The following is a 23653-nucleotide window of genomic DNA, read 5'->3' on the forward strand; positions in this document are numbered from 1 at the left end:
GCGACTTTTTGCCCCAGAACTTCTCAGCATCCCCTTTAGCCACCAAGACCTGCGGACCAAAATTTACGCATGCGCCTTTCAGGGCTTGCAGAGCCCACCTCTCCCTGACAAGTCTCCGCGTCTCACCCAATCAGAGGAAGCCAAGGCTCTCCAAGACTTCGTGACACCCGACTTCCCGTAGTTTATCACCGCCAGCGTCACGTGCTCCCACCACACTCTTCCCACCCTCCCTCGCCGAGGCACCACCCTTCAGCTGGCGCTCGCTGATTGGCCACCACTCGCGCGGTCTCCTGGGTGACGGGAACGCCGTAGCCTTCGTGGAGGAGACCGGGTGCGCCTGCGCATTTCCTAGATCGCACGGCTGCTCGCGCCTTGAGATGAAGGTAAATAACTTACAAATCCCCGGGGGCGGGAAGGTACGACCACTGTCCCTTCCCCCAGCCCGCGGAGGGTGGCTTTGAAAAGAGGGTCTGTGCCCCTCTCCTTCCTCCCGAGCGCGTGAGGGGCTGGCCAGAGAGCGGCCGAGCTGGAGAGCCGGGCGGAGCCGAGGGACACGGCGGAAGAAGACAGGAGAGGGCGGAGAGGCAGGCCTCAGGTTTCTGGGGCCGCCGGCGGGGGAAGAGGCGCCCCGCCACGGCCTCAAGGCACCGAACTTCGCACGCGCAAGGAACGGGTCGTGTGGCCCCTTTTCTTGGGTCGTGGTTAAGCTGACTGGGTCGGTGTCACGAGCTGCCTCCCGTCTCTGGGCTCCACCCTCGGCAAGCCGTGCACCTTGCCCACCGTCCTAAAAAGAATGAAAGACATCCGAAAGAACCATTTCAGATTGTATTGCCCGTGACTGGTCCAATTTACAGGTCACTGGTAGCGAGTGTACGTTATTCAGGGAGAAACCTGCACACGCAGGGGCGCCCACGCGCGTCCTGTGCGCGCTCGGTTTCTGGGCGCGGGCGTCTCCTGAGCCGCGCCGCCCCCTTGCGCGCCGCCGGCCGGGGATTCGAGGGCTCACTCCTACAGTTATTTTAGACGCACTAGTGCTTCTTTGTGGCTGTAAGTGTGAAAATTCGAATTGACAGACCGCTAGTCATAACTCACATTTGTAAAGCTCTTCACAATTTTTGAAGTATTAGAAGTGAGGAGATATTATTCTTGATTTACACTTGAGAATTTTATGCTTGGTGCAATTTAGGTGACTTAAAGCCCTACAAGTAATAAGCAGCAAACAAAATTTAAATCCTTGTAGGAGGGGATGGCTGGCTGTCTTCCTGCCTGGGTTGGATACTTTTTTTATAAAATAAAAATTTTAAAAGTTTAAATCTTGGTTTTATGGTTGTGACGCTAGCACTTTTTCCTCTGCACTGTATATATGTGAAGCATTTGTAGAGCTCTATTGAAGAAGAATATGTAAGATCGTGCCATAAAGGTAATGAAATTCAAGTTTAAGGACTTTTCATTTGCATGAAGTGGTTCCAGAGTGATGTGGTCGGAAAATTGCAAAAGTAAAATACTTTTAAATATTCATTCTTCTTGATGAGTGTCTTCATGCTCTACAAATCTGAATGCACCCATGATTATAGCATACACCTGTTTTCAGTAGAGATGACTTTCTTCCTTCGCATATGAAATGCTCATTGATTGGTGGTTAATTTTGAGCATTGGGAGAGTTTTGTGTTGCCACTCAGACCGTCAAGTCTCTTGTAATAGTATCTAAACTTCATACGTAGGTATTGGCATCATTGTTTAAAATTTAGCCTAATGTTAAAAACTAAATTTTTTTCTCAGAAGCTCATGTTCCTAGACGTTCTAGATCACCACTGTCTGATATAAATATGTGAGCCAATTTCCAATTTTTAGTAGCTATTAAAAATTTTTAAGAAACAGGTAAATTGATCTTAACATATTTTACCCAGTATGCCAAAAATGTTATTTCAACATGTAATCAACACAAAAATTATCAGTGAATTAGTTTAACTTTATTTTTTTCAATCTTTGAAATATAATGTGTATTTTATATTTACAGCACAACTGAATTGGGATTACTCATGTTTTAAGTCTTCATTAGCTACATGTAGTTTGTGGCTTCCATATTGGATACCACAGTTCTTGATTGTCTAAATGAAAAAGATGTTTCAGATGTTACACAGTTCACACAATAGCGAAGTTAAACCCTTAATGATGAAGTAAATGTAACTAATGGTTTAGTAAAAGAAGAAAATAATTTTGAAGGAAGTAAAGATATTTTATATTTTTATCGTGGTTAAGATAGCGATTTTGTTAAATTTAATCCCCCCAAATCCATGCTGCAGATAATTAACTAAATTTAAATTTAAGTTACTTTAATCTTTAGCATCTATAAAACACTAAAATTATACATCCTTATAAAATGAACATTCAGAGACATTCAAAAGCCATAAAGTTTTATAATAAAGGCTCTTGAATATCTTGAAGTCCGTATGTTACCAACCAGTTGTGTGTGTTTGGTTGATTTTTTTTTTTTTTCTTTTTGTAGTGACAGGGTTTCACTATGTTGCCCAGGCTGGTCTCAAACTCGTGGCTTCAAGCTATCCTCCCACCTTGGCCTTCCAAAGTACTGAGATTACAGGCATGAGCCACTATACCTGGCTGGTTCATTTTGTTTTGTTAATTGTTAACGTCTTTTGGATAAATTCTAACATAAGCCCTTCACCCTCTTGAATCCTCTTGTTTTCATGATCATGTTTAGATATCTTTTCTGACCAACCCTTGATAGTATGTTTTGAAAATATAAAAAATTGTGTTTATTTTTTAGCGTGTTTTCTCAGTGCTTGAAAAGACTTGGCTTGGCACACCAATACAGTTTACCTGGCAAAAAACATCAGGAAACTACCTTGCAATAACAGGGTAAGAAACCAGTGAATATTTTAAGTAATGGTTGTATGTCCATATAACCACACCATCTATTCAACAGAAGTTCTTGGATAATAGTTGCATGGTAGGAAAAGGAATGTATTCATCTCCATTAATATCAAAGTTTATATAGAACCTTTTCCCTGGTAATAAATTTTCAGATACAAATTATGAAACTATCAGGAGAGAATACTAAATTACTTGAGTGGTAGCTTTATATACGTAGATAAATAAAAGACACATTTAAATCATATCTTTATATTCTAATTGCTTTTAGAGCTGATTATATTGTGAAAATCTTTGATCGCCATGGTCAAAAAAGAAGTGAAATTAGCTTACCTGGGTAAGTAAAGTAGATCAAAAACTTTTCAAATTTTGTTGCTTAAAAGATAAAATAAAGTACTATCTTAAATTATAATCAAATAGAATTTTGTAACTTACATATAACACATATCTCCTCTTTTGCTTCTTATAATTTCAAAGGGATTTGTTTTATTATGCCACAAATAGTTATGAAATATGTAGATATATACCATATGAATTAGTTTATATCTATAAATACCCATATATTCACAGGGAAACTTTAAGGCAGAATTATAAATGAGTCCATATGAAAGAATTCTTATTTAATTATAAACAAGCCTTAGTGTACAGGCAGATAAGGAAAGCCTATATATATCTACTTTACTATTTCCTCTCTAATAACTTGTTGGAAAATACTTTCTACATCCTTCTTAAAGGATAAAGAGTTTATTTTTTTCCATTTTCATGAACTCATTCTAGATAACACGAAGCATAATTTAAACATTTTTTTTTTTTTTTTTTTGAGACAGTCTCACTTTGTTGCCCAGGCTAGAGTGAGTGCCATGGCGTCAGCCTAGCTCACAGCAACCTCAAACTCCTGGGCTCAAGCAATCCTGCTGCCTCAGCCTCCCGAGTAGCTGGGATTACAGGCATGCGCCACCGTGCCCGGCTAATTTTTTTTTTCTATATATATTAGTTGGCCAATTAACTTCTTTCTATTTATAGTAGAGATGGAGTCTCGCTCTTGATCAGGCTGGTTTTGAACTCCTGACCTCGAGCAATCCACCCTCTTCGGCCTCCCAGAGTGCTAGGATTACAGGCGTGAGCCACCGCGCCCGGCTGATTTAAACATTTTTAATAATTCAATATCATTACCTGTATTAGTTATTCTACTGATAGTCTTGGTGGTTATTATTAATAAGATGTGTAGACTCTGTCATCTAAATGGCCTTATGCTGCTGTGTATTTTAAATTCATGTTTGTTTTCTGTACTTCGTTGATCATTCTTGCAAATCAAGTTGTTTTACTTTCAGTCTCTAACAGCCTTTCCCAGCTCCATTAGGTGTACCACCCACCTAATGTCATGATTTTCCATTTTCTGTAGATCTTAATTGTTGCTTCTGGTTTCTATATTCTCAGAAACAGAAGTCAAAATAATTATACGTAAAATAAAACAAAAAGTTATTCAGTAAAAAACTTATTTGAGTAAATTGCACACACTTTATTGCATGATCTCTATGACATCTACTTCAGTTATGTAATGGCCTCATTTCTTCTGAATTCTTTTGCTATATTTACAATAGTTGAATTTTGACTGACAAAATGCTGTTATGTATTCAGTCTCTAATTGGCAGATGGTTGTGTTGTTTTGTTTTATTTTATGAGATAGGGTCTCTGTCACCTGGCTGGAGTGCAGTGATGCGATCATAGCTGGCTGCATACTCAAACTCCTGGGCTCAAGCAGTCCTTTGGCCTCAGGCCTCCCAAGTAGCTGGGACTACAGGTGCGGGCCATCTGACTAATTTTTCTTATGTTTTTGTAGAGATGGGGTCTAACTATGTTGCCCAGACTCATATCAAACTCCTGGCCTTAAGCGATTCTCCCAACTCCCAAAGTGCTAGGATTATAGGTATGAGCCATCACGCCTGGCCTGTAACTGGCAGATGATTTCATCAACAATTTGAAAGCTTCTCTCTTCTATACCCAAATCTCTGAGATCACATAACACATTGTAACAGTTTGAAAAATAAAATAATTGAGACTAACTCCTAATTATCTTAAGTGTAAGTCAAAGTATGGGTTGGCCAATACTCAAGAAGAAAGAGTCTCAAAATGAAAAATAGCATCACGAAGAAAAGTTCAATCTTTTAAGGATTTAAGAAATTTTAAAGTTTTTATAATAAACATTTTGGAATAAGGTTAAATAGTAAGAACCATGTTAAATAGAGCATTTCCTATTTATAGCTATGTTGTTACTTTAATTGACCACCCTTGTTCCATCAAAATATAAAATGAAAATAACATTGTTGGTTGGTTGGTTTGTTTTTTGAGACAAAGTCTCACTTTCTGGCCCTGGCTAGAGTACATTGGCATCATCATAACTCACAGCAACCTCAAACTTCTGGGCTCAAGCAATCCTGCCTCAGCCTCCCAAGTAGCTGGGACTACAGGTGTGCGCCACTGCACCCAGCTAATTTTTGTATTTTTTTTTTTTTAGTAGAGACAGGTCTCACTCTTGCTCAAGCTGGTCTTGAACTCCTAAGCTCAAGCTGTCCTGCTGCGGCCTCCCACGGTGCTAGAATTACAGGTGTGAGTTACCGCACCTGGCCAAAAATAACATTTTTTATTTACCAGTTTAGTATTCAGTCTTTCCATTGTTTTCTATCCTACATCTACCCAGCCTTCATCAGGTTTTTGTTTTGTTTTGTTCTGTTTTTTGAGACAGAGTCTTGTCTCCCTGGCTGGAGTGCAGTGGCATCATCATAGCTCACTGCAACCTCAAACTCCTGGACACAATCAATCCTCCTGCCTAGCCTCCCAAGTAGCTGGAACTACAGATGGGCACCACCAAGCTCAGCTAATTTTTCACTTTTTTGTAGAGACAAGATCTGGATATTGCCTAGGCTGGTCTCGAACTACTGGCCTCAAGTGATCCTCTCACCTGGGCCTCCCAAAGTGGTAGGATTATAGGCATGAACTATGTAGCCAGCCTTGTAATCAGTTTTTATAGTCAGTATAGTCAAAGATATCTAGCTATAATTTTGTTTCTTATGAGTACCTTCTTTTCCTCTCTGTAAGTCTGAAATAACCTTTCAAAACTTGATTGCACCAGTTACCTCTTGATTGTAGTTGTGATTTGGTTGTAGATGTTCTTGATGGGTTTGTTTTATCAAAAAGCTAGGTTCTTTATAGGATTCAAGAAAATATGCTAACAAGTATATATTTAATATAGCATATGAAAATGGTATTAAAAATAGAATTTAAAATTTCACCATCACCTCAACAACAAAAAATTGAAGTTAGTATTACCCAAGGGTGAATAGTGAATTGTATTTCTCATTTTGAGAGTTAATTATCCAAAATAGATTGAATAGTCTTGTTATATACAAAAACCACAAAGAGATGAATATTTAAGTTTCTCTCCTATTTTTAAAAACTGGTATAATGATGTTTTGCTCTCTTTTTAAAAAGTAACTGTGTTGCCATGGATTGGGATAAACATGGAGATATCCTAGCAGTGATTGCTGAGAAATCCAGTTGCGTTTATCTGTGGGATGCCAACACAAATAAAACCAGCCAGTTAGACAGTGGTATGAGGTAAGCATAACTTTGTTTTTTAGAACTTCACTTAGAAACATTATTTGTAGGTTAGATGCTAACAGTTCTTATACTACTTTCATTTTAAAGATATATCAATGAGTTATTATATATAAAAGAAAGTTTATTATACATAATCCTAATCTCTCATTAAAATGAAGTTGTTATAATTGTGAAATATCAATAGCTTCAAAAAGTTGCTTTCAATGGAACAGACTAAGAAGTTCAGTGATGAGACAATATACATGGGAAAATCTGGAAATGGGATTGATTGTAGGGCATGGCTGGATCTAAGAGTTCTAATGATACAATCAAGACTGTCTCCATCTCTTGACTCTTCTTTTCTCTGTATTGACTTCATTTTAAGACTCTCACCATGGCTACTGGCAGCTATTGGCTTATATCATTGTTCACAGCAAGTCATGCCTGAGGAAAGAACATGACCTTTTATATCATCAGTGCCCATTCAGTTCCTTAAAAAGTCTCCAAGTGGAGTATGTAGGACCATGGGATTGTTAGTCCCCGGTGAAGGGTGGAGCACTTCCCAAGTAGAAAAAAACATGGGCAGACAGAATAAATTACAGACCTCTGCTCAGATAGAAACCATTTTGCCTTATGGAAAAGAAAACCTTGTCAGTATTTACAACTAAAACATTGTCACTTTGACCTTAGACAAGTTGCTTAACTTTTCTTTAAGCCTCAATTTCTTCATCTATATGAAATGAATATAATAATGTCTGCATCATGGCTTCATGTGGCCTGCAGGTGGGCAGGAAGAGATCTCCTGCCCATAAGATCTCCTACACCATAAGATTATTTGCTAAGGCATAACTGAACCCAGATGTAGCAAGGTGGCCATGCAGACATAACCTAGTGCACTGTCGTTGACCCTCTAAAGTGACTCTCAGGCCACATAGCTGCAGAAGAAACTGCCCAACATAAAGTCTTCCTAGATATAAGAACCTTCATTTCTTGCTAGATCCTTTTACACTTTGGGTTTATGTCACTAGGCAGGAAGACTTTACACACTCTGTGCTTCCATTCAAGGCAGTATTTATAAATGTCAAATACTGATTCTTGAACCAAATTCAGCATCAGTGAGACCACATTCTCACTGAAAAAAAAAAAATGCATAGTTAATCCCCAGGTGTTTCTAACTGGTAATCTCTGCTTCCAGCTGTCTATCTTCCCACAGAGTCCATTTTCCCACATCATGTTAGGATTGTTGTGATGTTTAAATGCATGTCATGGTCAGTCATGAAATGTAACACTTGAGTAAATGATAGATGATGTTGTAATTGTCATTAAGATAAAATTAGTGATATTTTATTGATATTAATAATTAATGGCTAAAGGACAATTATGTATACAAAGGCATGCATACCTGCTACTGTTTAAGGGTCAATGTATTATGCTAAGATAGTTAATAAAACTTTGAATATCCGTTTTTTAAAAATATTTTTATTTTGCAAACTAAAATGCTCTTAAACAATTTAGATTTCATTTATAAATTTATCCTGAATTGATTGTTGAGCACTTCTAATACCTTAAATAGTGCACAAAAATCTAAATATGATTATTACAAAACTTACAATGGTGCCACTTAAATAAAAATATTAACTTAGTGAGTTTACTTCCTTTCTTCATTTTTACTGTAGGTTTTTCTACCATTTTTGGTTTATAGCAGTATTTGTTCTGATCCTGCCTATGATCACAGGAGTGATCATTTAGTTATGTAACTGGAAATCAGCAGTCTTTCCAGGGAACACCACATATATAACATCTGGTTCCTCAATCAGGTCATTCTTGGTTGAATCACAAGACATGGTTGCTTCTCCCAAGGCAATTCAGACCTGAGTATTAGTCATACTACTCAGCCTCTTTTTAAATTGACCTTCAGTTGTAGTATTAGACTCTTCTAAGCCCATGCCTTTCACATAGGTTGCAATTTTTTGTAGCCTGTACATCTCCCTAGAATGATGTATTCTGTACGTTTTGGTTGGCCAAAGATACATGTGATTATTTATTATACATTGGCCTGATCTGTTAGCTTTTTTGGAAACTTATGTATGCTTTAGTATCTTATTGTAATTTGTAGGGTCTTCTAGAGGCCTTATCTCCTAAGAGGGATGGAGTCTGTTGAGTTAGCTCTTCTTTTGAGGACATTTGGTTACTTGATCTTCTTGGAATGTACTGTTAACCCTCTTTCTGTTGGTTGGTGTGTGACTGTTAGTGATGATAAACTACTGAATGCTCTAATGCTACTCTTATTATATATGACCACTGTTGCTGGTCAGACATTGTTCTTGTTGTACAGTTCCTCTTTTCTTTGGTACTATTTAGCTCATGCACAATTCTTTTTATTGATATTTTCTGAGAAGCAGACTCCAAGAAAGGATTAAATGTATAAGAGATTTATTACCGGAAATGCCTGTGAAGGAAAACAGAAGGGGGAAGGAGAAGAGATTGGAAGAGCTGTCGGATCCCAGAGTGTATCTGTCCCTTAGGAAAGAGAGAAAGAAAGAGGAAAGATTGGGTAGAAACATCTTAAACCATAGCACAGTTCTAATTAAGATAGTTCAGCTAGGCCTGTGCGGAGGCTGTTAGCCAAAGTTACCTGTGTTCTGCCCAGGAATGGGCCTTCACAGTATCCTTGCCTTCCTCAGCCATTGGGAGTAGTCCCTGGAAGGGCCTGGCCCAGCTCATTGAGGTGATGGATTCTGATGCTTATCAGCTGGGCCTCTTGGTCAGTTACACTCTGTACAGATCTGAGAGGCACGTTATCATGGCTGCTACACCTACTTAAACAAGTAAAAAAGAAAACAATGCATATTTATCCTTTGTAAAATATGTACTTAATAGAAGAACCTAGAAGCCTGGTATGTTAATACTCCTTTACTAAAATTTTTAACTAAACATTTTATTATATTCACCTATTATTACAACTAAGCTTTCATATACTTTAAATTTCTCTTCCAATATCATCATGGTTTTACTGCCTTTCACAAACTTGTGTCAATTAAGTGTTATATTCGAGATTCACACGGCCACAGGACAGAGAGACAGAGTCACCGAGGCTGTAATTATCAAAAGGAGTTTTATTGTCTATCTTGAGCTAGGTTCCAAGCCCCCAGAGTGCCAGCGCAGTGGCCTCTTCTCTGGGCAGGGACCCTCCTATGTGTGTTAGTCCCCTTTTTATAACTTAGTTGTTTACACGCTGGTCATGCATCCGCCCCCACAGTGATTCTTACTTCAGCCTGCCCCTGATCGGCCCTAACCTGTTCCGGGTCCTAGCCCAGAGACTCAGAGGGTTTCCGCTCTCTTTGTCTTTTTCCTCTGCATCCCATAATATACTCATAATGCCTTGTGGTTAGCAAACAAGCAGTAAACAGAAGTTGGAAGGTGTCCATTGTCCTTATAGCCCAGTATCTTACAAAGTATGTAATTTTTAATCCTCAAATTCTTCTAATTTAAAGAGGAGGGCTCTTTAAGCTTACTCTTTTGTCCTTTTATTACTGCCCTCAACATTTTTGGAAGCAGTCTTTCTGAAAATAGTAGTATGGTCTGTCAGTGGTGCTCAAAGTTTAGCTGCATCACAACCACCTGGAGGGCTTATTATAACAAAGATAGCTGAGTGCCATCCCCAGAGTTTACTATCAGGTGGCTCACACCTGTAATCCCAGTGCTTTGGGAGGCTTAGGTGGGAGGTTGAGATTGCTCAAGATTGCTTGAGGCCAGGAGTTTGAGACCAGTCTGGGCAACATAGTGAGAACTCATCTGTAAAAAAAAAAAAACAATTAACTGGGTATGGTAGGTTGCCTGTAGTCCTAGCTACTCAGGAGGATCACTTGCATTCAGGAATTTGAGGCTGCAGTAAACTATGATCATACCACTCCATTCCAGCATGGGAGACAGAGTTAGACCCTGTCTCTGAGGGAGGAAAAGAAAAAAAAAACTATCATTAATAGACAAATTAATAAAGATCTCATAATCTCATGAGTCATCTCATGAAATTTGAGGTTTTATCATAAATGAATCGAAGTCTATATCCATTATACATTTGTATTTTGAGTCTAACTGGCCCTAAGATCATCTTATAGCATCTCTAAATGTCTTTAGCACTCAGTCTTTGTAGCATTAAGTTGTAATTTTGTGCTTCACCTTCCAAGTAGATGTTAAAGTTATTCATGAAGTACTTTTTTAAAGGACTATTTTGAGGTTATGATTGTAAATTGTTGAGTAATTTATATCTTAATGTTACAGGGATCAAATGTCTTTCCTTCTTTGGTCAAAAATTGGAAGTTTCCTGGCTGTTGGAACTATTAAAGGAAATTTGCTTATATATAATCGTCAGACATCTCGAAAGATTCCTGTCCTTGGTAGGTGATAGCTGGAAACACTGCTAAATATTTAAGATGCTTTACCTAAATGTAAATTCTGCTGTCTTGGATTTTCCTGATATTACAAGGGAACTTTTGTAGTATTACCACACCCCAACTGCCCCAAGTCTAACATCTAGCTAAACAAGAAGATCCCTCTTCATTGTTTGCTAAAAATTTACCAGGATAGGTAGAATAGATTGAGTTAAGGTAAGCCTATGCCTTTGGGCATCAGGACATTAATAGCATGGCTTCCATTTGTCCCTTTCTCACCCAGATTGTATTTCTGGAATAGCTCATTGATAATATGTGTTAATTTTACTTATTTTAGTTAATTTAGTTAATTTTAGTTTTAGTCTACGTAGTAGGTAGATCAAAATATTTGGTGACTGCTTGGATAGTATATATGCATATTCTTAATTTTAACCCCTCAGTCTTTTCAAACACTTGTTGAATCTAGATGTGGACTGTGAATTCTATTTGCCTAGGTATGCAGCTAGAGGGTGTATTGTTCCTTATGTAACTGTTTCAGCTCTTAGATTCCCTCAACCTCTGGTCAGTGGGCATCTGCCCTCTGAATACCCAAGAAGAAACATCAGTTCTTTTCAATCATTGCAACGTCATGCTTATGAATAGTGGAACTAGTGGGCTTAATTACATCCAGGTGGCCAGAAAAAATATAATTTACTGCTAATTAAACTCTCGAGATTGTGGCACCCACAGAATACTTGAGAAAGTGTCCTTCCATTAAGGACTTGTAAAAAATTGCAGATTATTTTTTACATATGTATATTTAATGTTAATTTTTATTGCTACAGCTAAACAGTGATGTCATTGAACTATTAATACTTGAAAAATTAGACTAAAATTTTTTAAATCTCAAAAATCAACTTCCCCCATATAAATTAGTTTGTCTGTTTGACTTCAGTAGGCGTTTTCTGTTTCCCATTTCATCTCCAAGTATATCCTACCAGTTAATTTAAAAGCCCAGAAGTTTTGACACTTGAAGTATAAGAGAATAATTTGATATTTATAGTTAATATGACTATTGATTCTGTTCATATTCTTATTTATTAACTATGTAAAAGGGGCCTGAAAAGATTCAAATTAATTATATATCCTAGGTCCCTTAGCTAAATATATAGCCACCTGAGTTAGTTGTGACTTGTGGCTCTGCTTTTTTTCCTCTTAACTTAAAGTCAAGCCATTCACTTTTGATAGCAGCTCATATTTGCATGATCTATCAGCACTTCATAGTAACTAAATATCTATTACTTTGTTTCTTTCATGTTACACTGATTTGTTTCCTTGAACTAGACTAGATACAGGCAGTTCTTACTTTGCGTGGTTCTGATGTGCAAGAATTTCAGTTATAACAGTTCAATTAAATAATGCCAGTCTCCCAGTAACACAGTTCAAATTTCAGTTACCATAGTAAATTATTAACTGTGGGTTAATATTTAATGAGTCAATATGCATTAAGTGCCCAGAACACTATATGTAGGCACATCATAGGTGTTAACTGTTACTATTGCTGATTAGGCTAACATGATTTCTGAGCACTGGAAGCAAAAGGGCTTTGTAGTATATGAGAAAAAAGAAGAGATTTTCTTCCTTTCTTGGGTAAGTTTGTCTTTGGCATCTTTCCACCTCTCTTGATAGTCTTTTTTCCCTTCCTAAAGTAGATTTCTTTGGACACCCAAATCCCTTAATCTATGATCAGCAAATCTCTATATTCCCAGTCTCTACTCTGAATATTCCTTTCACTTTTATACTTTTATAACTTTAATACTTACTCAACATCTTCAATGAGAGGTCTAATAAACACTTCAAATTTAATCTCTAAAACTCTCTTGACCAATAGCTTTCTCTTTTACCATTAATAACATCCCATACTTCCAAATCTTTAATGTCATACTTTAGTGTCATCCTTGACTCTTCTCTTTCTTATACTCTCCATATGTAGTTTGTCTGAAAATCATATACACTCTACCTCCAAATATCTCCAGAATCCAGCCTGTCTCATTACCTCAACTGCTACCACCATGGTGCATTCATTTTCACATTTTCCACTCGAATTTCTGCAGTCTCCTCTTAACTAGTCTCCCTGCTACAACTCTCATCCCACTATAGAATATTCTCAATCTACAGGCCAGAAAGAGCCCTCTGCTCAGAACTCTTCAATGACTTTCCATCTCACCAGAATCAACGCCAAAGGCCTTACAGTGGTCCACCAACCCTCCATGATCTGGCCTCTGTAACCTCTCTTATCCCTCCCCTCCCCCCCCTCCCCTCCCCTCCCTTCCCTTCCCTTCCCCTCCCACAGCCATACTGTCCTTGTTGAGCCTCTAACACCATGGAAACACTTGCCTCAAGGTCCACTCACATAACCATTTATTTAATACCTGCTTTCTGAATAGGTACTATATTAGGTTCTATAGATGGTACAAAGAATAAAATGAGCAAGAACAACTAAAATAGCTCACAGTTATATATCACTTCCTGTGTGTCTGGTACTCTTGTAAGTGTGTTCATTTATTTGATCCTCAACCCTATGAGATAGGTCCTACTATTATCCCTAGTTTATAGATGAAGTAAGGAATAGAAAGGTTAAGTAATTTACCCAAGGTTTGCTGTAAGTAGTAGAGCTAAGATTCAAAGTGAGGCGGTCTGGCTCTAGAATCTGTACACTTATCCATTCTTATTAATACAGATAACCTTGGGACTCTCAGATTTCTCTATCTCAATACCTTCACAAATGCCCAGTGTCAAGCATGTGATTTTCCCCCCAAAAATGTAGTTTTTGCACTAATTGGAATCCTCAGTGAAAAAGCTTTATGGCCATGTGTGGTGGTTCATACCTATAATCCCAGCACTTTGGGAGGCTGAGGCAGGAGGATCACTTGAGGCCAGGAGTTTGAGACCAGCATGGGCAACATAGCGACACCACATCTCTACAAAAAGTAGAAAAAATCACCTGGGCGTGGTGGTGTGCTCCTGTAGCCCCAGCTACTTGGGAGGCTGAGGCAGGAGGATTGCTTGAGCCTAGGAGTGCAAAATTGCAGTGAGCTATGATGACACCACTATACTATAGCCTGGGCAACAGAGCAAGACCCTGTCTCAAAAAAAAAAAGCTTCCTGATACTTAGTGGTTATCTAATATTACTCACTAAATTATTCAGTTCTTACCACAAGTCTCACTAGGGTACATTCATGCTTGCACATCAGTATTATCACAAATTATTATGTTTTTTATACATAAATAGTTGCGACTATGAATGTTAAATCTGCTATGTCAAAGGTCTGTCACACTGTGAAGCTGAATATAAATAAAGTTAACTTCATTGCTTTGGAATTTACTTCTCTTAAGACATTATGATTACAGATTTGGTTATAGTAAACAGACAAACCTTGTCAGAGAGCAGAACATCTTTTTATGTTAGGGCCTGTGCTTATATTCACATAAAAAATTGGAAAATAGTATTGCCCTTTTAAACCATTATCTTTATTGACAACTTGGTAATAAACTATTTTAAGTAAAGTTGTTTAGATGCTAACTGCTTTGATGAGATTCTCAATTAGTTATCTGTTTAATCCCATGATATGTTACCTAAACTTTCAGATTGGCATCACAAATTTTTTATTTTTATTTTTTAAAGAAATAAATTTTGAAATTTTGTGTCTGTGCAAAAATCATCTCTCTTTCAGGAAAACATACTAAGAGAATCACATGTGGATGTTGGAATGCAGAAAATCTGCTTGCTTTAGGTGGTGAAGATAAAATGATTACAGTTAGTAATCAAGAAGGTGACACGATAAGACAGGTAACATGGTAATATCTCTTTGGTCTGTTATATTCAAATTTTCCTCCAAAATAGTTTGTCTGTCAAACTAATCTATAAAATTTTAAAATCTCTATGTGAGATAAGTACACAATAACTTCATATTCCAAGCATCAGAAGCCTTTCTCTTTATGTATTAGAACATTTTTCTTTAATATGAAGACATTATCCATATACCCATCTTTGTATATATCTCTTTGGTATTAGCATGGATTATCAGCTCTATGATTATTTTTGGACAGTATATTTGTGAAATAACTCTTATATATGTATAACTTATTAACATATAGTTAATAATTTGTAAGTCCTGGACTCAGAGTCAGGTCTGCCTGATTCTAAAGCCCATACCTTTAACTGATTTGTTAAATTGGTTCCAAAATAATCCTAATTGGATGAATTTTAAGATTAAATTTTACTGATATTCAGATTGAATAGATTTTCAGAAGTTCCCTCCTGAAGGGAATTTGTTTTGCCATTAGCTGCATAAACTCACCAATGGGAAAATTTCACTTTGGATTACTGGTAATGATTTAGTATTGCTAGAGTAATATTGACTAACACATTCTTTGAGTACCTGCTGGGAACACAGCACTGTGCTATATACTGTAGGAGGAATATGAAATGTGGCTCTGTATTTGTCATCTATTGCTACATAACAAATTATCTCAAAATGTAGCAGCTTAAAATGACATTTACCATTTCATAGTTTTTGTGGATAAAGAATCCAGTTGCAGCTTATCTGAGTGCCTCTGCCTCAAGGTCTCTCTCAAGGCTGCAGTCATGTTGTTAGATAGGGCTGCAGTCTCATCTGAAGGCTTGACTGGGGGGAAATCTGCTTCTTCTAGGCTCAATCACATGGTTGTTGACAGGATTCAACTTCTTACAGGTTGTCAGACTTAGGGTTTTAGTTTCTCTGTAGGTATTCACCAGAAGCCTTCCTCATTTCCATGCCACATGGGTCTCTCCATAGAGTGCTTCACAACATACCATCTGGCAAGAGAATGAAAGCAGTCATTCAAGACTTAAGCCAAAGTCTCTTTATAACCTAAATTAGAATCCCTTTTGCCATATTTTGTCCTTTAGAAATGAGTTACTAGGTCCACCCCATACTCAGAGGGACAGAGAAGGAATTACACAGGCATAAAACCAGGTGGTAGGCTATCTTAGAGGCTACTGATCATAGGGCTCTACTCTTAAGAAGACATTACTGATCATTATAAAACACATGGCCTTATATGATTGGCAAATTTTGTGGTACAGCTTACAAATACTATAGCATAGGGAGATGGAGGATATCAGTGAAGGCTAAATTGTGAATCTTTAAAAGATAGAAGGCTGTCTGAATCAGTTGGTATAGGCTAAACTGTTGCAACAGAGAGACTCATAGGGGCTCTAAGAATACAATAGTTTGGGTGCCCCCGCTCCCCCCACCCCTGCTTTCTCTTGTAACAATAGTGAGGTAGACAGGTCATCAAGGTACCTCTGCTTCACAGAGTTGTACAGAGTCCTAGTTTCCTTCCATCTTACTACTCTGCCATTTCCTAGGGTATAGTGCTCTCACATCTGCATTTCAGCCCAGGAAAGGAAAAAAGAGAAGTGGAATGTAAGAAATTGGTAATGGTTGTGACTTGGAAGATGCATTTATTATTTCCATTCATATCATATGACTAGCATATAGTCATATGGTTACCCTAACTGCTGCAAATTTAGTCTACCTGGATGACCATGTGCTCTGCTAAAACTTATTTTAGTAGGTAATACAAAGCATTTAGCAGTCTCTGTCAGTCCAAGCAAAAGAGCATGAACAAAGATAAAAGGAAAAACTTATAGCTTGTTCATGGCTTGTTCAAGCCTGGCCTAATTGAAGGTATAGGCTTTGATCGAGAGTCTATAGAAAATAGTGCTGAAGAAGGAAGTTGGTTCCTGTATCTGGAAAGCTTTCAAAGTTAGGCAGAAGTAAGTCACTCTACCATTGTGAGCAGAACCCTAGCATGATTAAAGTGGTTCTTAAGGAAGATTAATCTGGCATCATAAAAAATTGTTGACTATGACAGTTTCTAGAAACCTTATACTTTCATGGGTTTTTTGGTTTGTTTTGGTTTTTTACCTAAGGAACTTGTAAAACATTAGAAATCCTATACTTTTAATCACTCTGTTTTCAATGTCTTTTAAAAATAGAATGATAGATATACAGTACAAATGGTATTACTCCCCACTCTTGTGTCTATATCAGATATCACCAATGATACTGAATTATTTCCCCCCCCCCCACTGAATCAAGATATGGCATTCGAATATTTTTTCCACATAGCATCCCAGAAAGTCACTACCAGTCTGCCATTTTTCACCTACAAAATAACTACCGTGTTTCCCCGAAAATAAAACCTACCCATAAAATAAGCCCTAGCAGGATTTCTAAGCATTTGCACAAGGTAAGCCCTACCCCTATAAGACCTAGTGATGGGCGTGGCTACGCAGGGCATCTGCACAACCCATGCATTTTGTTGCTGAGCGATAAAGAAGACGACCTTCTCATCTGCCCCATCGTGACAGCTACTACCCCAGAGGTGACTGGAAAGGTGCGGGCAGCCCCACCAACAAGGTTGGCTTCCCCTGTTAGGTCCCGGCCATTGTGCATGCTGCAAGCTGAGGCTTCCAGGAGAAAATAACATATCTCCTGAAAATAAGCCCTAGGGTGTCTGTCTTCTTAAGGAAAAATATAAGACCCTGTCTTATTTTCGGGAAAACACAGTATTAACATTTCCTATTTCTAATCCTTAAGAAGTCTGCTTCCAAAATTAGACATTCTACTTAAGTCTTCATGTAATAAGCAAAGTGTACATTATAAGCATTGCTTCATTTGCTATTTTCTCTCAGTTGTTTTAATTTTGGTATTCTACAGATCACTGCAATGTTACTTGTATGAATTTATTTTTATTTATCCTGCTCAGGATTTGTCTTGCTTCCTGAATCTGGAAATTGCTGCCTTCTGTCAATTCAGGAAAATTCTTAGTCATTATTATCTCTTTGAATATTACCTCTTGTCTTTTCTATTCTGTTTATCTAGAGTATCTATTAAATAAATGTTGGACCTTCTCATGTCTCCTTATCTCTCGGTCATAGATTCTATCTTTTGCCACTCTGCAACCTTTTGGATAATTTTCTCAGATTAGTTTATGTATACTATCTTCACATTTGTCTAATTGTCTGTCTTTCCTGTTGAGTTTTTAAATTTTTATTTTATTTTATTTTTTATTTATTTATTTTTGAGACAGATTCTCACTCTGTTGCCTAGGCTAGAGTGCCGTGGTGTCAGCCTAGCTCACAGCAACCTCAAACTCCTGGGCTCAAGCAATCCGTCTGCCTCAGCCTCCCAAGTAGCTGGGACTACAGGCATGTGCCACTATGCCCTGCTAATTTTTTTCTATTTTTTTTAGTAGAGACGGGTCTCGTTCTTGCTCAGCTGGTCTCGAACTCCTGAGCTCAAGCAGTCCTCCTGCCTCAGCCTCACAGAGTGCTAGGATTACAGGCATCAGCCACCGTACCCAACAATTTTTATTTTCATTTATTTATTTTTTAGAGATAGAGTCTTACTCTGTCACCCAGGCTGGAATGCAGTGGCACAAGCATAGCTCACTGCAGCCTTGAACTCCTAGGTTCAAGTGCTCCTACTGCCTCAACATCTTGAGTTAGCTGGGACTACAGGTACACTCCACTATGCCTGGCTTTTTTTTTTTTTTTTTTTGAGACAGGCTCTCACTATGGTTGCCCAGGCTTCTCTTAAATTCTTGGCCTCAAGCAGTCCTCCCACCTCAGCCTCCCAAAGTACTGGGAGAGTTTATTTTAATGACTCTATTTTTTATTTTTAGAAAGTACTTTGTAGTTCTTTTAAAAATCTACCTGAAATACTTGAATAGATAGATCTTACAAAAATATATAAAAATGGTGCTCATACATATGGGAAACAATATCAAACTTATTCATAATTAAGGAACTACAAATTAAAGCCACACTGAAGCACCATTTCTCACCTATCAGACTGGCAAAAATTATATACAATATGACAACATATTCTGCTGGTGAAACTAGGTAAAATTGACATGCCCCTTCTGGGGGGAAACTTGAAAGCAGCTAACCAAGCAATACTACTTTTTTAGGACTCTGCCCACCATATACACCTCTTACAATACAGCAGTACATATGCATTCAAAAAAATCTGCCTGGACTTTTTAAAAAAGTCTTTTCTCATATTTATGAATCATTTTATGTCTTTAGTCATTTTTAAAGTATTTATGTTATATTTCTCTTTTATATAATTCTCTTTAGATCTGCTGACTTCTGCTTTTAATGCATTATTTCTTTGTGAGTTTTGTATTTTGAATTCTAAGCCCACCTTGAGCAGGATTTATCTGTGGAAAATGTTTGCAACCTTGCTAGAAGCTCTGGATTTGTTTTTGCCAGATGCTGCAGAAATATTACAAGCCTGGATCTTTCTACGTTTTATGTTAATTCCTGACTTTGGGAGCTCCCAGACTATTCAAACATGTAAATTTGAACCTCATACCATATTGAGGATAGGAGGGAAGGTCTTTGATTAAATTCTTGAAATGAACTCTTTGTTTTTTTCTGACCTAGAGCTCAGGCTAAGACAAATGGGCTTCCTTATTGTCTCCCCTTACGAGCTACTCTGGATAGCTGTGTCATCAGTTACTGCACACACTGTGGTTTTAATTTTTATTTTTTTAGGGACAAGGTCTTGCTCTATCACCCAGGCTGGAATGCAGTGGCATCATCTTAGCTCACTGCAGCCTCAAACTCCTGGATTCAAGTGGTCCTCCTCCCTTAGCCTTCCAAGTGGCTAGGACTACAGGCACATGCCTGGCTAATTTTTCTTTTTATTTTATGTAGAGATGGGGTCTCACTATGTTGCCCAAGCTGGTCTCAATCTCCTGGCTTCAAGCAGTCCTACTGCCTTGGCCTTCCAAAGAGTTGGGATTACTGACATGAGCTACTACATCTGGCTTCACTCTATGTTTGATCTTTGCTGTGATAAACGCTGTAAATTTCCCTTTCCTTCTTTCAAGCTTTCTATTTCTTTAATAGGGTATGTGTTCTGTTTCATCCAGAATTGCTAGATATTTGTGGCAGGATTTTTTTGGTTTAGTCCAACATTAGTCAGAAATAAAAGCAAGTTACCTGTTTTATTAATATTTAGAATGAATTTGAATGTTGGTTTTGTTCACAGTGATGGTATTTTTACCCCCATAGATATCAGTGAGATCAGAGCCGAGTAACATGCAGTTTTCCATGATGAGGACAGAAGACCGAAGCTCTGCTGCTGAAAGCACAGTAAGAATTCTAAATCAAATCTGTGCCCAAATAATTTTGGTAATTTTGTAGAATATACTATTTCTTTTTCTCAGATGACTCAGGTAATGATAAATAAATTGTGTTTGTTGTTTATTAAACCAAGATAGGGCTCAGCCTTTTAGGCCTAAGATTTGTTTTCTTTGCTGCTGACTACTTGATACCACAGCAAATGAGAACAGCTTTCTGTTATAGTTGGTGTTGCTCTTTTTATTCTTGTGGGAGTAGAAAAAATTGGGGTACCTTTAAGAACAGAAGTATTGATTTCTATTATCATTTTTAAATTTTTACTGTATCAATGTGGTGAAAAGAGCTCTCTGGAAGTTGTAGTTTTTGTTTCTTTAATACTTAGATGCATTTTCCCTGCCACATTTTAACATCCTGAAATCCAGATGATTTTCACAATCAACGTGAATATATTTAATGAGGTAATATTTCTTTATCTCCTAAAAAGATATGATTAAATTAATAGTGATTTACAATTGATAGCATTTTAGAATCAAGGAAATATATCAAAGTATCACCCTTAACAATCCCAAATAAGTAATATACTCTTTTCTCTCCCCAACACAATTATACCCTATACTGAGAATTACATTTAAATATTGATTTGCACAATCAATAGGGATACTAATTTAGGCACACTGCAGGTGATGGAAACAGTGAGGGTATAAAAAACCAAGATAAATTATCTACAAGGGTATAACCCTATAATCCCAGATGGCTCAAAAGCAGAATGGCTTCTCAGAATGGAAGACTCTTTATGGTCTGAATAGAAATTCATTTGCAATGGAACTTTTGGATTTACAATCTCATATGTACAGTACTCTAATGAGAGGTATAGAGAGTTTAAAAGGTTATTCCACAAAGGAATTTTAGCATATTTCAAAGGATATATTGAAGATATGTAAAGCCAAGGACCCATACCAGAATATATATTAGTAAATGCATTTTTTAGTGAGTCACATTAGTATACTAATTATAGTATTTAGCATATCTAAACCAAACTTGTTTTCATAAATATGGTTCAGCTGTTGGAATTGCTTACTGGTCTTTTCATGAAGTACTATGTAATTCATTTCACAATCTCCTAATCTTTTCTGGCAGATAAGTATGGTGCTTGGCAAAAGAAATTTGTGTCTTTTTAATCTGTATGATCCAGATAAGCCAACTGACTTGGAATTTCAGCAGCACTATGGAAGCATTGTCTGCTATAGTTGGTATGTATAAAAAGCTCATTACAGAAAGACATCTGTGTGTTTTTACCTACTAATTAATATTTGTCTGTAACATTTAATTTTATATATAACATTTTCTGAATTAGTATATGAAATTGCTTAGCAGATTATCTGACACAGAGTAGGCCCTTGATAAATTATATTCTATCTTGAAAGAATATATTCTTTAATTTTAAAGTACCTATTTATTGATCTTATTGCCAATAATAGTTAAACTCCGTGTTCTTTTTTTTTCTTTTTTTTTACCATATTGTCACCTTTGTTGCTGTAGGTGTGGTGATGGCTACATCGCGATTGGTTTTTCACGTGGAATTTTTGTGGTCATTTCTACTCATGTTCCAGAGGTTGGTCATGAGGTACTTCAAGGTCGTAACCATAGAGATAATCTAACTGGTATTGCAGTTTCACACACTCTTAACAAAGTTGCTACATGTGGAGATAACAGGTAAGTTATAGTCACATATTTCTAGGAAAGTTTATATAAAGAACACTCAAGAGAATCAACCAAACTTTGGTGGCTAATATGAATCTGACATTCATACTTTCTTGTATCCTAGAACATATTTACAATTGAATTTTTTTTCTTTTTTCTTTTCTTTTTTTTTTTTTTTTTTTTTTTTTTAATGGGACAGGGTCTTGCTCTGTCATCTAGGCTGAAGTGCAATGGCATGATCATAGCTCACTACACCCTTAAACTCCTGAGCTCAAGCGATCCTCCTGCCTCAGCCTCCCATGTAACCAGGACTACAGGTGCATGCCACCACACCCACCTAATATTTAAATTTTTTGTAGAGGCAGCATCTCACTATACTGCCCAGGCTGGTCTCAAACTCCTGGCCTCAAGTGATCCTCTTGCCTTGACCTCCCAAAGTGCTGGCATTAACAGGTGTAAGCCACCACACCCTGCAATTGAAAATTTCTAAGACTCCTTTACCACTCAGGTTATTCCTTTAACACTCAGGGAAAAAATGGATTAATAAAATTGAATATGCTTGAAACTCAATCTTAAATATAAGCAGTTCCAGGTAACATGGAGTAAGCACACTCCACTCTGTGTCTCTCTCTGAATACAGCTATAAAACCTGGGCAGAATGCCTGGAGCAGCTAATTAAGGATTCTGAGAAGTAAACAGTAGCAGGAAGATTGGAGAAGACAGAATTCAAAGTGCCACCTAACTAGCAGGGATTCTCCCATTTGTACTCTGGTCTCAGCCAGGACTCAAGGCAGCCTGAAACCCAGAAGTAGGCACGAGAGCACAGAGGGAGCTCTAAGGGAAGCTCTCTAGTTCTTGCTCAAGTTGTGGGAAACAATTCCTGATGCTCAGAGGCAGTTGGGGAAATCCTCTCATTTTCTTCTTTTTTTGTCTTTGTTCTCTCATGCCCCAGCCACCAAGTAACCTGACCATGGCGGTGGCAGTAACAGCAGTGGTACCAGGGACCCACAGGCACCTAAAGCACTTAATGGATGGTAACCTTCTCTTAAATTAGAGGAGACGTGGTCCCAAGAAGGTTGGGCAAACCCGTTGCTTATTTTTCTCTGTCCCCCCACTGCTTGGCCATAGGTACTGGTGCAGTTAATGGAAATACAAAGTGGAACAGAGTAACTAGAGCCCCAGCATTCCTGGAGGACCAAAAAGAGGAGTCCTGAGGAAACAGAAAGTACCAGGTTGACAAAAGAAAGGAAGGAACTCAGGAAAGTGAGCCTGTAAAGATATTTATGAACTCCTGGATTCACCCATAAGCTCATTTGTATAGACTTACCCTAAACATGTACCAAAGACTTTGAGAACTGAACTAAAGATTAGATAACCTTAAGACCATAGTCCAGGTCTTATACTAGCCACTTAGTGGACCACACAGGGACACATCTGAATACCACCACAAAAGCTTTGAAAATGGAACTGACACTGAAACTGTAAGCCACAAAAGGCTGCTTGAAACTTGTGCCCTGAACCCAACTTGGTTGATTGCCTGTTGAAACAAAAATATTAACCTCTTTGGATTTAGATTAGACACAGTCTCATAACACAGTATCCAGAATATCACCCCAAATTACTTGACATATGAAGAATCAGGACCATTTTAACTCACTTAGGAAATGGCAATGAAATGGTCAAAAAACACCAACGCAAGATGATGCAAATAGTAGGTATTATAGAAATGCTCCAGGGGGAAAGGGCTTGAAACAAATGGAAAGATAAAAAGTCTCAGAAAAGAAACAGAACCAATAAAGAAGAACCAAATGAAATTTTAGAACTGAACAATGCAGTAACTACAGTGGATTTAATAGCAAAATGGAGATCACAGAGTAAAGAGTCAGTGAA

General features: G+C 37.7%; 1 protein-coding gene across 10 annotated transcripts in view; it reads left to right on the forward strand.

Moving 5' to 3' along the window:
- Nucleotides 1–304: 304 nt before the first annotated feature.
- Nucleotides 305–23653, forward strand: part of WDR19 (WD repeat domain 19) — a 110524-nt gene continuing 87175 nt past the window's right edge. For 7 of the 10 annotated variants that reach the window (XR_012918656.1, XR_012918657.1, XM_076001182.1 and 4 more), the window contains exons 1-10: nucleotides 305–383; nucleotides 2786–2877; nucleotides 3161–3226; nucleotides 4577–4690; nucleotides 6379–6504; nucleotides 10768–10883; nucleotides 14592–14707; nucleotides 19994–20074; nucleotides 21200–21312; nucleotides 21602–21775. Coding sequence is in view for 8 of the 10 variants with exons in the window: in XM_076001182.1 (XP_075857297.1) it covers nucleotides 378–383; nucleotides 2786–2877; nucleotides 3161–3226; nucleotides 4577–4690; nucleotides 6379–6504; nucleotides 10768–10883; nucleotides 14592–14707; nucleotides 19994–20074; nucleotides 21200–21312; nucleotides 21602–21775 (1004 nt within the window). In the remaining 2 variants the exon portion in view is untranslated. The remainder of the gene's footprint in view (nucleotides 384–2785; nucleotides 2878–3160; nucleotides 3227–4576; nucleotides 4691–6378; nucleotides 6505–10767; nucleotides 10884–14591; nucleotides 14708–19993; nucleotides 20075–21199; nucleotides 21313–21601; nucleotides 21776–23653) is intronic. The other 3 variants (XM_076001184.1, XM_012753901.2, XM_076001187.1) reach the window with 2 other exon arrangements.

The sequence above is a fragment of the Microcebus murinus genome, chromosome 3, assembly GCF_040939455.1.
Source record: "Microcebus murinus isolate Inina chromosome 3, M.murinus_Inina_mat1.0, whole genome shotgun sequence".
NCBI classification, from domain to species: Eukaryota; Metazoa; Chordata; class Mammalia; order Primates; family Cheirogaleidae; genus Microcebus; species Microcebus murinus.